The following is an 18,927-nucleotide window of genomic DNA, read 5'->3' as shown; positions in this document are numbered from 1 at the left end:
TGGAATACAGTAGTGAGAGGAGCACTTGAGCATGAACGTTCTCAGGGAGATAAGGGATCTGGAGTGAATGAAGTGGCAACTAGGGTGAAATCAAGGAGAATTTGAAGAGACAAGGAAGCTGTTGTGTGGCCAGATGGAGAAGAGAGGGCACAGGCACAATGGAGCCCATTTTTTCTCCCTCCTCCAACCCATTTACTCCCTGATACAGGGTCCGGGGGCCATTTAACTGTTGGAGGAGGCTGATTTAAAGATGCATGGATGTGTGATACAGAAGTGAGTTATGGGATGATAGCTGTAGGATTAAAGAGTGCTCCTGAGCAGGCAAAGTGACATTCAGGGAGCTGAAGGATAACATTTCTAGATAGAGTAAGAGAAGGAGATTTGCTGCCCGGTGAGGAGGGGGGAAATATTGCTAAGCAAGTATTGGTAAACGTACATTAAGTCTGTTTAGATTCAGCAGGGAACATTAAAGGCAGATTAGGAGATTTGGTTCAGGACCCTCAAAGAATCCAATAGTGGAGCCACAGAATAAAGAATTGCCAGGCAGATGACCAGAAGTAGATTTAGTGTTTATAGTAATTTTGATTAAGCTAAGAAAGGATAACTTGTTGGGTAAATTCTGATACCATTTATCTAGTGCATCATTACACAAGAGATTGGAGGTTTGGGGGATCATTAATATAGACATTTCTGCCCTGAGTATGTAATATTATTCAATGAAAAATATGCAAATTAAAGAAAGATGTAAAGGAATCTGACAGGAACGCTTATCAATGATACTATGTATGCAGCACACTGGAAGGGAAAGATGAGATAATACACTACTTGTACAACTAATTTCATTCATAAGAGTTAAAACTGGAAGGTGGAGGAATTTTTGCATAATACTTTATTATTTAACCATTGGAACAATTTACCAAGGTTTATGTTGGATTCTCCATCACTGAGAATTTTTATATCAAGATTGGATGTTTTTGTAAAATATGTATTTTGGGGAAGGTCTTTAGCTTAAGCTGTACTGGAGGTCAGATTAGGTGATCACAGTGGTTCCTTCTGGGCCTGGAGTCTGAAATGAATCTGTTCCCTGTTTTGTCCTCTTTTACAGCGTGAGTGTATCTCTATCCACGTTGGTCAGGCTGGTGTTCAGATTGGCAATGCATGCTGGGAATTATATTGTCTTGAACATGGAATCCAGCCTGATGGTCAGATGCCCAGTGACAAAACCATTGGAGGTGGAGATGATTCATTCAACACTTTCTTCAGTGAGACAGGGGCTGGTAAACATGTGCCCAGAGCTGTATTTGTGGACCTCGAACCAACTGTGGTTGGTATGTATACAATATGAAGTTAAGAGATCTCTTAGGAGTACTTCACTATAATTTGTTTTTCCATTTAGTTTTTCAAATGAAATGGGAACAGTCCACCTTTTAGATTGTGATAGTCTTAAATGGACACTGTAAACTTAAAAATACATTTGTCTGCATATTTTTACTGTTAAGTTAATAAGACTATTGTATTTAAAAGAGGCTGAAATGTTTTCCCTTTTGTGTGGTTAGCAAAGGTAAGAAAACACACTTTTTTAAAAAAATTATGAAAATATGAAAATTCACAAAATATTGGTTGGGGGTTCGGGGCAGATATTGTACTGGAAATTATATTGACTGACCGTTAAAGTACTTTCAACTCATGTAGTAAAAAAAAATATGTTTGAAATGCTGTTCTTCTGTACTTTTTAGAAACCATATGTCCTAAAATGCTTTTGCTGCAACGAGTGTTTGCAGTTTATTTTGTCTTAAACATAACTGGGAAGATAAACTGGTGTAAAGACCTTTCATGAATAAGGTCATTTGAAGTGCGCTGGTGGCATATGAGGAGCATGTAAATGATATCTTGTTTTTCTGAAGGTGATTGCTACAGTGCAGTGGTCTCCAACCTTTTTACACCCAAGATCACTTTTTGAATTTAAGGGCAACCCAGGATCTGCCCTGCCCTTTCCCCAAAGCGCTGCCCCACTCACTCCATCCCCTCCTCTCTCTGTCACTTACTCTCCACCACCCTCACTTTCACCGGGCTGAGGTAGGAGTTTGGGAGGGGATGCGGGCTCTGGGCTGAGGCTGAGGGGTTCACAGTGTGGGAGGTGGCTCTGGGCTGAGCCTGGGGTAGGGAGTATAGGAGGGGGTGAGAGGTGCAAGCTCTGGAAGAGAGTTTGGGTGCAGGGGGGGGCTCCAAGCTAGGGCAGAGTGTTGGGGTGCAGGATGAGTTGCAGTGTGTGGTCCCTGGGAGGGAGTTTGGGTGCAGGAGGGAGTAAAGGGGTTGGGCTGCTGGAAGGGTACAAGGTCCTGGCTCTGGGAGGAGGGTCAGGGCTGGGGCAAAGTGTTGGGGTGCAGGATGGGGTGGGGGTGCTGGTTCTGGGAGGGGGGGTCAGGGCTGGGTTGGGGTGCTGGCTCCAGGAGGGGGAACAGGGCTGGTGGTTGGGGTGCGGCCTCCCACTGGGCAGCACTTACCCCCAGCAACTCCTAGTTGGTGGCACAGTGTGGTTCCCACTAAAGCAGGCTCCTTGCCTACCCTGACCCCACGCCACTCTTGGGAAGGGGTCAATGGGGTTGGCACGAGGTTCCTTGTGTGCTGCTGCCCCTCTCTGCAAGCACCAACCCCACAGCCCCCATTGGCCACCGCTCCCCATTCCTGGCCAATGGGAGCTGCGGGGGTGGTGCTTACAGGCAGGAGCAGTGTGGGGAGGGAGACCCTTGCCCCCTCCTGCCTGCGGCACTGCACTGGTGGCTTCCAGGAGTGGCATGGGGCCAAGGCAGGCAGGGAGCCCAGCTTTGCCGCCGTAGATTGCGATTGACCGGTTGGTGACCGCTGCTATAGCGGCTAGTGGACCAGTTAGCATACTGGATTGTAACTTGAAATAACAGTTTGTATTTCTAACGCGTATTTCATTTGAGGATTTCAGGTTACTTTACGAAAGTGGGTAAGTAGCGTAATCTTCATTTTATAGAAGGCTTTCCATCTAAGGCAGGGGTGGGCAAACTTTTTAGCCTGAAGGCCACATCTGGGAATAGAAATTCTGTGGCAGGCCATGAATGCTCACAAAATTGGGATTGGGGTGCAGGAGGGGCTGAGGGCTCTGGGGTGGGGCCAGAAATGAGGAGTTCAGGTTGCGGGAGGGGGCTCTGGGCTGGGGCAGGGGAGTGGGGTACGGGGAGGGTGAGAGTTCCGGTTGTGGGTGCAGGTCCTGGGGTGGGGTGTGGATGAGGAGTTTGGGGTGTAGGAGGGTGCTCTGGATGTGGACTGGGGGATTTGGGGGGAAGGAAGGGGATCATGGTTGGGGTGTGGGAAGGCGTGCAAGTTCTGGCTGAGGGTGTGGCCTCTGCGATGAGAATGAGGAGTTTGGAGTGCAGGAGGATGCTGCAGGCTGGGATCGAGGGGTTTCAAGGGCGGGAGGGGGATCAGGGCTGAGGCACGAGGTTGGGAAATGGGAAGAGGCTCAGGAGTGCAGGCTGCAGGCAGTGCTTACCTCAAGTGGCTCCCAGAAGCAGCGGCATGGCCCTGCTCCAGGTCCTATGCATTGGGGCAGCCAGGGGGCTCAACTTTGGACACTACTCCCTCCCCAAGTGCCACCCCTGCAGCTCTGATTGGCCATGAAGTGTGGCCAGTGGGAGCTGCAGGGATGGCACGGGTGGGGCAGTGTGCAGAGTGGAGCCCCTTGGCTACCCCTATGCATAGGAGCTGGACTGGGGCCGTGTCGCTGCTTCCAGGAGCCGTGTGGCGCGGCCCCTGACCCTGCTCCCCAGCGGGAGCTCAAGGGCCAGATTAAAACAGCTGGCGGGCTGGATCTGGTTCCCGGGCCATAGTTTTCCCACCCCTCATCTAAGGCATAGAAAGGGGAAGTGACTTGATTAATGGCTAAATAGGTAGAACTTGTGTGTCACAGGAATGTTAGGACCCAATGCTTTCAGCCTCAGGGGAAGCATTCCCTCATTTGGGTTATTTCTCTTGAGCTTGGCTTCCTAATATTTTTTTTTTCCAATAAAAAATATTTTTAAGGATCTTTATGGAACACGTCCTTTGACAAAGCAGCTCCTTAGAGCTTTACTGATACAGGAAGCATTGATTTCCTTTTAAAATGTCACTGCTGCTGTTTCTCCTTGCCATAATATGGAAATCACCACTTCTTAGCTCCTCCATGGTGCCCTACCCAGCATCAATGCAGTAGTAATATGTTACTTTTAAAATCAGTCTGAAATATAGCATTGGGAGCTGTTGTAGGAATCCCATTTTGCCTTCCTCCGTTATGAAGATTAAGTACAGTGGCCCAGAGGAGAGGAAGATGCACAAATAGTGAGACAAATATAGGGGCAAATATAATTACTAGTTTTGGGTCCCCTTGCTCCTATAAATCTTCTAAGATTATCACTTAAAAAAGAAGAAATAGAAAAATCTTCTTTTCCCTTTACACAAATTACTTTCATCCTTTAAAATAATGTGATTTTTTTAAAAATTGTTTTACTGTTATCACAGCATTGTATTTTCTGGGTTTAATGTTTATCTAATCGACTCCATCGCTTAGCATAACTATTGTCCTGCATGTTTTCTAAAACCATTACATACTGTTTGAGCCACTTGCAAAGTAATAAAAAACCTCCTATTCTTAAAACCCTTCAAATAAACGAAGTAAAGTGTGAGATTTTTTTTCTCATTAGAATATGGAGCTGTGTGTGTGAGTGGAAGTACAAAGTAGGTGTATCAGAGTTTGCAGTTGAGGAAAATTGGGCTCTGTATCCCCCATTCATGTTAATAGCATCTTTTTTTGTCCATTTGACATCTATGCTGAGCTACAGGCAAAGTTCAACTCAGTCTCTATCAGCTCAGTCTCTAACAGCAATCTAAAGGCATGGGATGGCTCCCAGGGTAGGTCCCAGTTTTTCCTGGTGCTCATAGGGAACATGGGCCACAACCACCTCTTTCTAGGTACATCATGTCTCCTGAAATTGTCAGGGCTTTACACGAGAGATGTGTATTCATAGCAGGAGAGGCTCTTTATGTCCCCCCGTTCCCCTCCCCCAATGCACCTACATAAGTGTCAAGTAAGATGTGCTGAGGTAGCATGCCAAAATTATTGATAGAGAATGGAACGGACCGAATTTACATCTGAATATTTTGTATTTTTGTAGATGAAGTACGTACAGGCACTTACAGGCAACTATTCCATCCTGAACAACTCATTACTGGGAAAGAGGATGCGGCTAATAATTATGCCAGAGGCCATTATACCATTGGAAAAGAGATTGTTGATCTAGTGCTAGATCGCATTCGCAAGCTGGTAGGAGTTCAAAGAGCAATATCAGTGTTTAAAATATTTGCATCAAATCTGTCTTTTGCCATACCTAGTTGTGAAACTGATGGTTATGTATATACATACATAAAACTGAAGGTTCTGGTGTGTTTCTTGAACACCCAATGCTTTCTAGTTACAGAGTTTATGTTCTGTGATTCCTTTCTTTGACTCAAATTTTATTGGCTAAACATATTTCATCAGTATTACTTAGACACAGACAAATGGATATGAAATGCAGTATTTCTTTTATGAGAACCCAGTAACATCTGTTAGTGATCTCTACTCTAAAATTTTTGCAGATGCTAGTTGTATGTTATTCCTGGCATCATGAATACTTTTAGGATATAATTTTCAAAAGCACCTAAATGACTTAGAAACCCAAATCCCATTTTCAAAAGAGATGACAAACTCTCTCCATTTTGAAAATGGGACATGGGTTCCTAAGTCATTTAGGTGCTTTTGAGAATTTTACCTGTAATCTTTTCCAGTGGTAAATAGCTGCCCAATCCAATATGAGCCAAACACTGAACATAAATTCCTAGAACCTGAAAAGCTGTTATGTGAAGTGATATTCTCAGCAAGGTGAGTTAACATTTCTTAAGTACAATAAGCCAGCAATACAATTTCATTGCATTGACGTGCAGTCACAACTCTTTTGAATTGAACTGTCTTCCTAGCACATATCCTGCAATATAATTTCAACATATTAAAATCTTACAACTACTTAAGAATGACTTAATTTAAAATCTAGGTATTTAAAAGTAGTTCTCTAATTTTAATTTACTGAAATTGTATTGTGAGGCATGCATATGAAGGCATGGTTCAATTCAAAATGAAAGTAATTGCATGAGTGGTTATAATGCTAAAACCAAAATTTTGCTAGGTGTGAATTTTTAAACCAGTTTACGAACACTGTGACAGTCTAACTATAGCAGTACTTTTATATGCAACTAATAAAATAATCCTGTTTATGTTTATATCAACTAGAGTTTTGCTTTTGACTATACTAGAAGTATATTTGCACCCTAAAAATGCAGTTTGGTTTTGAAAAGAGATTCAAATTGACATAATAGGGTTCAAGTTTTTCTCAGCATGCATCTATATCAAATTTGCTTAATTTACATATATATCAAACACCTTTTTCGAACTACCAACTCTGCAGCTTCTACCAGGAGAGTTAAATTGGGTTCTTTGTTACTTATATATCAGCATACCATCACAAAAAAAGTCTACACTGGGTATCTTTTCCCCCATTTATACCTGTAAAATCCCTTTGTTTTCAGTAAAGCTGCACAAATGTAACTAAGGGCAGAATTTGGGATTGGCTTAATTGTGTTAATACATGCAAGATAGAATAGAATCCATTTACACTCACACAGCTGTGGGCCATAATCTGCTTTAATTTACACTGGTGCTAATCTGAATTAAGTCCTTTGACCTCAGTGACCACTCCTTCCCACTTCTGTGTGGCCTTTTTTTTTTTTTTTTTTCTTTTCTCCTTTAGGCTGATCTGTGCACAGGGCTGCAGGGATTCCTCATCTTCCACAGTTTTGGAGGAGGCACTGGCTCTGGATTTGCATCTCTACTCATGGAAAGGCTTTCTGTTGATTATGGCAAAAAGTCCAAACTAGAGTTTGCCATTTACCCAGCACCACAGGTTTCTACTGCTGTAGTGGAACCCTACAACTCCATCCTAACTACGCACACAACACTGGAGCATTCTGACTGTGCCTTCATGGTAGACAATGAAGCCATTTATGACATATGTCGTCGCAATCTAGACATTGAGCGTCCTACTTATACCAACCTAAATCGACTCATTGGGCAAATTGTGTCATCCATCACAGCTTCACTGCGTTTTGATGGAGCCCTCAATGTAGATCTGACTGAGTTCCAGACCAATCTTGTCCCATACCCACGAATCCATTTCCCACTGGCAACATATGCGCCTGTCATCTCTGCTGAAAAAGCATACCATGAACAGTTGTCAGTGGCTGAAATTACCAATGCTTGTTTTGAGCCAGCCAACCAGATGGTAAAATGTGACCCTCGCCATGGCAAGTATATGGCCTGCTGTATGTTATACAGGGGTGATGTTGTTCCCAAAGATGTTAACGCAGCCATTGCCACTATCAAGACTAAGCGAACCATTCAGTTTGTGGATTGGTGTCCAACTGGATTCAAGGTATTTAGAAACTTGCCACATTGCTTAGTGTAGGAATTGTCAGTCAAACATTTAAAGGTAGTTTTCATACTACAGTGCAGTAGTGTGCACATTGTTGTACTGTTCATATGTCAGGTTACATTTTAAACATGCATGAGTAAAGCCGGCAAAAATTAGTCGCTGCTTTCATAATTTTAAATCTGTGATCAGAACAATATTTTTACAGGGTGTTGTTTTTTTGTTTGTTTGTTTTTTAAAGTCATAACCTACTTTACTTATCTAAGTGGAATTACCCTAGGAATGTGGCCATCTTTAACTAATGCACTCAAGTGCATTTTCAACACAAATTCAAATTGCATAACTAAGCTAATTGGAGGGATTAACGTTCTTAGATCCAAGTTTTTAAAGGAATATACAGTAGAATAGGGATTCTCAAACTTTTTTGTTCTGAGCTCTCCCCCCCCCCCCAGCAATAAAAACTGCATGGCCCACCTGTGCCGCAGAAACTGCTTTTCTGCATACAAAAGCCCGGGGCTGGTGTTACGGCGTAGCAAGCAGGGCAGTTTCCTGGGGTCCCATACCACAAGCGCCCCCACAAAGCTACATTGCTTAGGCTTTGGCTTCAGCCTTGGGTTGTGGGGCTGAGGGCCCCAGGCGGTGGGATTTGTGCTTTCTGCCCTGGATCCCAGCGAGTCTAATTCTGGCCCTGCTTGATTGACCCCATGAAACCTGCTAGAGGCCCCCTAGGGGGCCCCAGATCCTGGTTGAGAACCACCACAATAGGAGAAAAAGTGAGTGCCTGTGTATTTTGTACCAGTGAATGCAAATACAGGATTTTGATCCACTTTTCTTTTCCACAGGGGTTTAAAAACTTTGCCATTCAAGGTATTAAGAAATGTAAATTAACCTCAAACCCACTACTAGCTGAACAAGTAACATCGCCTGCCCCTCACATACTACTTACTCTAAATAATGCTTCAGAAACGCTTTGTCTATTGCCATAAACCGCAAGTGTCCTTTTAGGGTACACACTGGATTACTGGTACACACCTCCTGATGATTATGGCAGCTGACTTCATCCTCCTGATAGTGCACAAATTACTTAAGAAGTACACTGTGGCCTGGCTATTGCTATTAGGCCAAGATTACCTGACCCCTACCCCCCAAAAAATTGGGCTTCTAAATCTGTATTTTTGGTTCCTAAATACATGTAGTGTGTCAGCACTCTGAAAAATCAGAACATCGCTCATTAAATTAAGAACTGCTTGGTACTCAAGATTTTTTGAAAATCAGTTCACTTATTTTTTCAGGTGCCTGGATGGTGATGTAATCTAATAACAGGCTATTAATAAAAATCTTGCTCTGAGAATTTATCTACTCTAACATTTCAGCTATCAAAGAGATTTTTTTAAAACCATGTCTTTAGGGGAAGCAGATTATGAAATTGTAACATGGTTCCTTACCCAAGACAGCATCAAGTTCTCAAGACATGTCTTGGTTTACTTCCTTATCCATGTCAGCTTGCTAGTGGTTCACACCCAGCACCTGGTGGATGAATATTTAGCTGTCAAGCCAAATCAAGTGTCCATGCATTGCAGGGCACAGAAGGCCAAATACAAAAAGAACCTTTTCAGGGTTCAATAATCTTTAAGTCCACTCAGCTTCAGAAGTCTCCTTGGTCCTCCCCAGCCTCTGTTAGTAGTCTTCCCCACAGGATCTGCCCTGGTGTCCTCTCCGAAACCCTGCAAATTGAACCTGGCATTTGAAAAGGAAGATGTTCTTTCTGGCTTATGCAGTATCACCTATAGAAAAGAGTGTGCTGACCAAACTACCCTTTACTTGTCCTTGACCCAACCCCATTTTTCTCAGTGGTGTTACACACATGTAATAGAATTTGGCCCTGTAATTGGGGTTTAGTTAATTCCGTTGAAGCACAAACAGTGTATAAACTAGCCTCTTCACTCATAGATGTGCTAACACTGCAGGCTAATGAGAAAACAGTAGTGACATCTTATAGTTTTCCCAGAGTAAGAAGGTAAAGACTGAGTTTACAAAAGAACCCTGCTGGTTAAATTCATTTACTCATTCAACATTAAATAAGAGTCAAATGCTGTGACCCTTACTCAGCATGAACAACGGGGGGACAGAATCAGGGCTGTGGACAAAATTAGGTATGCTAAAAATACACATACTGGTTCTCAGAAGCTGAGAAGTTATGTGCGATAACGTTGCCAACTGAAAATGAGGCTGTGTTTAGTATTTTTCTTAAAACTTCAGCTGCTGAAATTTTCAACTTTCATTTCAAAAAATGTCTAGTCCTTATGTTTTAGAGATTAGCTCAAAAATATGAAGCAAGTGCACACTGAAGTCTCAAAACAGGAGGCGGATAAAAATAACTCAACAGTTTGATATTTTTTTTTTAAGCCAATCTCACAATTTTCAGGAGCTGGATTTAGGATTTTTGAACATTTAGAGTTGGCAATACTATGCCAGCACAGAGAATGGTAATCTCTCTTGCACAGTATTGTCAGCATGTCTTAGTTTTCTAAATAAACTATGAGAAAAATACAAGAAATGGACACTTTGAAATACTAATTTAAGTTTGCTGTTTTTTTCCCCTCAAAGGTGGGCATTAACTACCAACCTCCCACTGTAGTGCCAGGAGGCGACTTGGCCAAGGTGCAGCGTGCTGTGTGTATGTTGAGTAATACAACTGCTATTGCAGAAGCCTGGGCTCGTCTTGACCATAAATTTGATTTGATGTATGCTAAGCGTGCCTTTGTACACTGGTATGTTGGAGAAGGGATGGAGGAAGGAGAATTTTCTGAAGCCCGGGAAGATTTGGCTGCGCTTGAGAAAGATTATGAAGAAGTGGGTGTAGATTCTGTGGAAGCAGAAGCTGAAGAAGGGGAGGAATATTAAAAGATAGACTAAAGTCAGGAAATGTTTATTTCAAGTTTTTTTTTTAATTCAGTTCACTTGTTTGGTTTTCAAATAAAAGTTTAAATGTTATAACATTTTTTGTATTTTTGTTTCAGTTATTTACAAAAAGATTACAAAGCAGGAGTATTTTTTAGGCTAAACAATTAAGTAATAAAAAGTGTACTTCAGAAGTTCTTGTTAAGCAACAGGAAAAGGATGTGGCCTGATGATAACATGGGGTTTTGTGCCAACCAAAATGTAAATAACCTGTAAGGTACATCAAAATGATGGGTTAGCATGAGCTTTGCTGCTTCTGAAATAAAATGCTGTGCATTTACAAACCTCAAAAGATGCAATTTAGCAACAGCAGATACCCAGCAGAGTGACTGCTAGACCTGCAGGCCCTGGCGATCACATTTCAAACATCTGAGGGGGGCGGAGTGGAGATATAGATATATATTTTTTTATTATTATTTTTACAGGGAAGAGGCCCTGTTTCATGTAGAAAGGAGTGCGGGGGCAGCAGTGGCCATATTGTGGTTCACCGCTACTATCATTTCCTTATGCTGCCTTGGTTCAGGCTGGGACAGGAGTTCAAGATGTCCCTAGCTTTGTCTGAATCAGTTTACTCATCCTTCACGAGCATCAAATATCTTAACAGAGGAAGACATGGAAATGTCATAAAAAGAGAAGAGTGTGGGCCGTACTGTGGGTGCCCCATCCATGGGTGTGCATTGCAAGAACTTTCGCCCCCAGCTCCCTCATTCTCCTTGAGCAGAAACCAGCTGTAGATGCAATCTCTGCTGGTGTCCCTTGGGATGCAGATTATTCCAAGGGAACAGGGAGGAGTTGTCATAAATAGATAGCTAAGGGTTAATGTTCCTTTTACCTGTAAAGGGTTAACAAAGGGAACCAAACACCTGACCAGAGGACCAGTCAGGAAACTGGATTTTTCAAAGTCAGGGAGGGAATTTTTGGACTCTGAGTCCTTTTTGTTTGTGTCTCAGATATGAGAAGCTTCTCTCTTCTAACTTCTGTTTCCAAACTTGTAAGTACGGTAGAAAACAATATAGGCTTTTATGTTGTTTTGGTGTATTTACAGTGTTGATTGCTGGAATGGTTTCAAATTGGATATCTTTTTGACTCAGACTGTTCATCTCATATTTCTTATAAGCATAGCCGTATTGTCATCTTGTTACAGAAGAATATGTTGTCTTTTCTCTTTTTATATAAAGTACTTTCTTTTAAAAACCGTTGGAGTTTCTCTGTAAGGAGAAAGAAAGACTGGGAGGGAAAACACTACGCGCTGTTTTAAACTCCCTATGTCCCAGGCGGGAAGAAGCTAAGGGGGAGAGAGATAGAATCTCTTCTGTTCTGTATGGGTTTGTCTCTTTGTGGAATAGAGGAATATGCTTCTTGGTATTGTGATGTAAAGAGATTGCATCAATACTCCAGGTTAGCCAAGAGAAAGTCTGGGTGAGAGAGAGAGAGGAAGGAAGTGTTAGTCCTTTGTTGTAGGCTCAGGGTTTCTGAGTCTTGGGGTCCCTCCAGGGAAGGTTTTGGGGAGACCAGAGGGGGCCAAAACCCTGGAAATTTTGGATGGTGGCAGCGAGATCAGATCTAAGCTGGTAAATTGAGCTTAGAGGGGTTCATGCTAGGCACCCAGATTTTTGGACGCTAAGGTCCAGATTTGGGAAGAGGCTTATGATAGGAGTGTACTGTCACACTTCCTGTCTGCACACCTTGCCAGTTGCGGAGGGGAACGCATGCTACCTCAGGATTTTTTTTGTTCAGGGTTCATTCCCCTTGAACCTAATATCTGGGCACTCCAGAAGGCAGTATGTCGCGCTAAGGCACAATACCTGTGGGGCTAAGAACTGAGCTATTGTGCAAGTTAAAGGCTTAGATATTAAAAACTTGGAAGTTGAGAATGGTGAACAATAAGGCAGAATCTGTCTCTGGCCTGAGGTGGCATAGAATTCTTACTTTTCAAATAAATGGGAGGTGGCATCCCTCAAGTAAGCAAACATAGACTGGTGGCTTATCATCAGACCATCCTCCTTCAGCCAGGGCACATTTGTCCATCTTTCCTTTTAAATCCTTCTAACTCACTGAACCCTGCACCTGATGTTGGAAATGGGAGGGAATCATTCAAAGCCATAAGTCATCAATACGGTTCTTTCCAAAGGGGTATTCTAAAAGTAAATCAGTATGTGTGCACAGAAATGTATACGTGGAGCCACTTCTCACATATTCCTCCCAAGGCTCAAATTATAGAAGTTCAATTCTATTTGTGGATATAAACACGGTAATTACATAGCTATGTATTTAGTGGGTAATATGTTCAGGGATACTAGTATGCAACATTGTCCTGTTATGCATGAACACCATGGTAAGAACGTGAGTAGGTGTTTGTTACTTTGGTTATATATAGAACATTATGGGCTGAGCTGCATAGATGTGCATTGGGAAAGAGGATGCAAGAGGCCTTCCCTCACTTCCACTCACTGGGGACAGGAAGAATCTCAGTACTTGCGTTCCCAGAGTAGAAAGACTTTGGAACTCCAATGCCATTATAAACCCTCTCCTGTGTAATAAACTACAGTAACTTCCCACTTAATGTCCTCTTGCTTAACGTTTACATGCCCGCTCAATTACAGAAAATGCTCCATTCAATGTTGTGCAATGCTTCACTATAACGTTTGGCTGCCTGCTTTGTCCACGGCTGGCAGCCCAGCTATCACCTCCCCTACACACACACCTCAGCGCCTCCCGCCCGCTGGCAGACCCCACAGATCAGCGCCTTCCCCCTCCTGCCCACAGCAATCAGCTGGCTTGTGGCATTCAGGAGGGAGGGGGAGCCTGCGCACTGTGGGGGAAGGGAGGGTGTGGGCAGGCTGAGGGTTGAGCCTCCCACCCCTGCTGCTTGCAGAGTAGGGGAAGCTGCTGCTGCACAACATCTCTCAGCTTACAGCACCTTCAGCCTCCTTGCCTGCCTCACTGTCTCTAGTGCCAGTGGGCTGTGCCTGTGTGGGATAAGGCGGGGGCACCTCTCAATTATAGTACTGTACTGTATGAAAAAAATAAAATAAAATTCCCTGGAACCTACCCCCCCCCCATTTACATTCATTCTTATGGGGAAATTGGATTCGCTTAACATCATTTCACTTAAAGTTGCATTTTTCAGGAACATAAGTACAATGTTAAGTGTATCCTAGTGTTGGTTCCCCAAAAGCCTGGGAAAGGCCTCTATAGATGTTCTGTGATCAGAACTACAGTGGCACTCCATTGAGATGAACAAGCATTGTCTGCACATTTCAGAGCATTACATCTTCTGATGCACCCCACATGCCCCTGATCTGCAAAAATTGGCATAATTTGCAAGATACGGATTTTAGAAACCCCATTTTTCCTGTGTAATGGGAATTCACAGAAGAATCAGAAATGTACATAGTTGGTTAAAAGACCACTGAATAGTATGGTATGCAATAAAGTATTTCATTTTAATTGTCTGCAGTTACTGTAGATGATTTTACTAGGCCTCTCAAGCGATTAAAAAATTAATTGCAATTAACTGCACTGTTAAACAATAGAATACCATTTATTTAAATATTTTTGATTATTTCTACATTTCAAATATATTGAATACAAAGTGTACAGTGCTCACTTATATTTATTTTTGATTACAAGTATTTGCCCTGTAAAAAAACAAATTATATTTTTCAATTCACCTAATACAAGTACTGTAGTGAAATCTCTTTATCATGAAAGTTGAACTTGCAAATGTAGAATTATGTACAAAAAACCTGCATTCAAAAATAAAACAATGTAAAACTTTAGAGCTTACAAGTCCACTCAGTCCGACTTCTTGTTCAGCCAATCGCTCAGACAAACAAGTTTGTTTGCAGGAGATAATGTTGCATGCTTCTGGTTTACAATGTCATCTGAAAGTGAGAGCACGTGTTCACATGACATTGTTGTAGTCAGCATTTGAAGAAATTTATGTGCTAGATGCATTAAAGGAGGAACCTGAGCCTGAGAAGGAGCCAGAATTTACCAATGTACTCTGCCAAAGAGCCACAGTAACACGCCAGCAGCCCCCTATCAGTTCCCCCGCTCCCAGCGCCTCCTGCCCACTGGCAGCCCCTCCCTGCACCTCCCAATCAGCTGTTCTGTGGCATGCAGGAGGCTCTGAGAGAGGGAGTAGGAGCGAGGGCATGGTAGGCTCAGGGAAGGGGTGGAGTAGTGGCAGGGCATGTGGCACAGTCAGGGTTTGAGCAATGAGCACCCCCTGGCACACTGGAAAGTTGGCGCCTGTAGCTCCACCCCTGGAGTCAGTGCCTATACAAGGAGCCACATATTAACTTCTGAAGAGTTGCATGTGGCTCCGGAGCCACAGGTTGGCCACCCCTGCATTAAAGATTCATATGTCCCTTCATGCTTCAGCCACCATTCCAGGGGACATGTGTGCATGCTAATGACAGGTTCTACTTGATAACAATCCAAAGCAGTGCGGGCTGATGCATGTTCATTTTCATTATCTGAGTCAGATGCCACCAGCAGAAGGTTGATTTTATTTTTTTTTGGTAGTATGGATTCTGTAGTTTCTGCATCAGAGTGTTGCTCTTTTAAGACTTCTGAAAGCATGCTCCACACCTCATCCCTCTCAGATTTTGGAAAGCACTTCAGATTCTTAAACTTTGGGTCGAGTGCTGTAGCTATTTTTAGAAATCTCACACTGGTACCTTCTTTGCATTTTGTCCAGGGCCGCCCAGAGGATTCAGGGGGCCTGGGGTCTTCGGCGGTGGGGGTCCAGCCGAAGACCTGGAGCAGAAGCAGGACCGGGGGCCTGGGCCCTACCAGAGTTTTCCAGGGCCCCCAGAGCGAGTGAAGGACCCCATGCAAATACCTTTCCTCATTTTCTGGTGATACTGTAAATAAGAAGAGGGCAGTATTATCTCCCGTAAATGTAAACAAACTTGTTTGTTTTAGCAATTGGCTGAACAAGGAGTAGGACTGAGTGGACTTGTAGACTCTAAAGTTTTGCATTGTTTTGTTTTTGAGTGGTTATGTAACAAAAAAAAATCTACATTTGTAAGCTGCACTTTCACAAAAAAGAGATTGCAATGCAGTACTTGTATGAGGTGAATTGAAAAATACTATTTCTTTTATCATTTTTACAGTACAAATATTTGTAATCCAAAATAATATACACTTGAATTCAGTTACAACACTGAATACAATATACATGAAAACTTAGGAAAAAATCAGAAATGTTTAGTAAATTTCAATTGGTATTCTGTTGTTTAACAGTGCAATTAAAACTGCGATTAATTTTTTTAATCACAATTTTTTGAGTTAATCGTGTGAGTTAACTGTGATTAATTTACAGCCCTAGAAGTTACATTTATTAACTAAATTAGCCATTACTAAATTATTTACCAGTGAACTACTCAAACAAAGATTACAACTTTCAAAAGAAAAAAATAGGACAAAAGTGTGCAACGGAAATGTTCTTAAGAGTACTGCTTTCTGACCAGCAGATGTCCCTATCAATATGATTTTCCTTTAATGACAGGACACTGAAAGATTGCTAGGTTTAAGATGTCTCAGTTTTTAAAATTCCATATTACTTTTTACTCCTGGAAATTATATTTTCCCTAAAAAATAAAAGTAGTGAGCGAGTGGTTGTCTCAATGCAATTAAGCTGTATTCTGGTAAAGCCCATTGAAGTAAATGGAAGGATTCTCGTTTTATTTCTAAAGCCTCAAGTTCAGGGCAATAATTCTTTTCCCTCCCCAAATGGATCTCTGGGAATGGCGAACCATGGCCAATTTGGAGCTGTCGGGGGCCATGCCTGTGAATGGTCAATGTAAACAAATTGTCTCGTGGCCCACCAGCGGATTACCTTGATGGGCCACGTGCTGAAGATTGTCGACCCCTGCTATAGACACTAACTTTTCACATGGTAATTTAATTTCTTTTAAATTAAAGCTAATGTTAAAATTATATAATACACAGGTTAAGGAAAGAGTGTCTGTACATCTGGCATAGTGCTTAAATTGGCTAAAAGTACAAAGTTTGATTTAAAAGTCATGCAATACATATACTACGTAACTTGCAATAACCTAAATTTAGGTTAATAAACTTAACCATACAGTTTAGATATTAGCATCCAAATATTTAGATACAACACTCATGATAGGTTATACAGAGAGTAGCTTGTGGAAAGCAAATATAGCAATGAGTGCAGCATTTAGGATAGGTTGTCCTTCAGTAGATACAATCCATCAGAGGAGTATTCCAGTTATTTTCTCGACTTCGATTCTGAACGGCACTTCAGCTCATCTCTCCTGGTATTGTCGATGTCCAGTGATGTGTTCTAAATAGATGTCCCTTGACCACCTGATGGCATCTGACACCATGACTTGCTACACTGAGTAATCACACTGTTAAAAAATAGAATACCAATTTAAATTTATTATAAATATTTTGGATGTTTTTTTACATTTTCAGATATATTAATTTCAATTACTACACATAACACAAAGTGTACAGTGTTACTTTATATTATTTTTATTATAAATATTTGCACTGTAATAAAGATAAACAGTATTTTTCAACTCACCTCATGCAAGTACTATAGTGCAATCTCTTTATTGTGAAAGTACAATTTACAAATGAATTGCTTTTTTTTATTTACACAACCACTCAAAAACAAAACAATGCAAAACTTTAGAACCTACAAATTCAGTCAGTCCTACTTCTTGATCAGCCAATCACTAAGATAAATAAGTTTATTTACATTTACAGGAGATAATGCGGCTCGCTTATTTACAATGTCATCTGAAAGTGAGAACAGGCATTCACATGGCACTGTTGTAGCTGGCATTGCAAGGTATTTAGGTACCAGATACGCTAAACGTTCGTATACCCCTTCATGCTTCGACCACCATTCCAGAGGACATGCTTCCATGCTGAATTTAATTTGGCAGTCTATTATTAAGAGTATGATTAAAACTGCTATTAATAGCAACTATTTTTTAATCTCTGGACTGAGGGTTTTTTCAATCGTTTGACAACCTGGATATTTATCCTTGCCTCCTTTAACTGTTTTCTTTTTTAAAGTGGCTGGAAATACATCATTAGACAAATCAAACTCAGGATCTTTTCATTATACTGAAGTTTCTTTTGTGAAGGAGCTTCATTCAGTTCCAATAGGCTTTTCAGATCATATCCCGTTAACGGATTAGAGAAAACTTTTGAAATGTCATGTGCGAGAAAGTGCAATTCATGTTGATGCATAGAGAATGCAAAGATATATAATCATATGACTCTCAGCTGAAGATCCTAGTGACTATCTTGGTTGTAACTGATTCCGTATGCCTGAGGCATTGGAGAAAATCCAATCTTTTGTTTCTGTAACCAGATATCTGGCACAAAAGGAAAAGCTTTAAAAGCCAGAGGAGAGAAAACATACTAGGCACATATGATGTTTTAGGTTCTATAGGTGTCAGTAAAGCAATTATAAAGCCATCCAATGGTAAATTATATGTATTTTAGAGGTACTTGTAAATATATATTTGCTGAGTACACAAGATATAGAACATGCCTAACAAAGAAAAGAATGACTGCACTGAAAAACTTGCCATTTCATTGCTTTTAAGTTTTAAAATTCTCACCTATGCTCCTCATTGTCCAGACCTCTGAGTCGCCAAAGAAAAGTTGAACTTTTGGAGTGTTTAATTCATCATAGGAAGAACAATGAGCAGATACAGAATACTTTATTTCTACTCTATATTATTCACAAGTATTTTTGCCTTTCAGTAAAGATAAAAGAAACAGCAAGTTTCATATATGTGATTCCACTTTCTGAACTCTAGCTGAAGACCTGTGTCTCCACACCTTCATTCAGCAGCAATATCTCTGCTCCAAAAACACAATTTCCAACTCTGGTGCGTGTCTGTCCCAACCCTGCCTTAGACATATCAAAAGTCCTTTAGCGTTTGGCCTATCACTCAGAAGTATGTCTCTAAGTCTGCCTCAGCAAGGTGCCAGACAGATGTGTACCTATCAAGACACGGATAAGTACACACTGACAGACATGCTAACTCAGAGATATACGTCCATTGCTGTGATATGCACACTATAACACCCACACAAATGCGGACACTAATAGCCGCGCAAGCATACTGGGGCTCACGCAGATATACAAACACTGACATGCACGTTGAGACAAGTGCGGGCTCTGATATGCACACTAGCACAAGCAGATGTAAATCCACGCACGATGCGTGCACTAACAGTTGTGCGCGCACGCTCACACGGACGTGCATTGTTAACACACGAGCACGCGTAACTAATACACCCACAAAAGTGTGCACCCCCTAGCTGAGCACACCTGGACGCACATACACACCCTCCCAAGGCCTGCGCTCATTTGGGCTCCAATGCAGATACTGCCCCCTCGGGAAGTACCGGCCGGTGCTGACGCCTCTCC

The 18,927-nt window shown here is 41.9% G+C and overlaps 1 protein-coding gene and 1 long non-coding RNA gene across 2 annotated transcripts; one reads left to right on the top strand and one right to left on the bottom strand.

Annotated features, from left to right (window-relative positions):
* Positions 1-1,102: 1,102 nt before the first annotated feature.
* LOC116839928 (tubulin alpha-3 chain) lies at positions 1,103-10,439 on the top strand. Its single transcript, XM_032806213.2, has 4 exons — positions 1,103-1,328; positions 5,178-5,326; positions 6,846-7,526; positions 10,131-10,439. The coding sequence occupies exons 1-4, from the start codon at positions 1,208-1,210 to the stop codon at positions 10,425-10,427; spliced, it is 1,248 nt and encodes a 415-aa protein (XP_032662104.2). The 5' UTR covers positions 1,103-1,207; the 3' UTR covers positions 10,428-10,439.
* A 5,942-nt stretch (positions 10,440-16,381) lies between these two features.
* LOC142047191 (uncharacterized) lies at positions 16,382-18,927 on the bottom strand. Its single transcript, XR_012656368.1, has 2 exons — positions 18,839-18,927; positions 16,382-16,876 (listed from the first exon to the last, which is right to left on the bottom strand). It is a non-coding gene; the product is annotated as an uncharacterized LOC142047191 (long non-coding RNA).

This window comes from Chelonoidis abingdonii, chromosome 8, assembly GCF_003597395.2.
Source record: "Chelonoidis abingdonii isolate Lonesome George chromosome 8, CheloAbing_2.0, whole genome shotgun sequence".
NCBI lineage: Eukaryota > Metazoa > Chordata > Testudines > Testudinidae > Chelonoidis > Chelonoidis abingdonii.
Note: the sequence above shows the minus strand (reverse complement) of the source record. Positions and strands in the feature narration are given on the sequence as shown.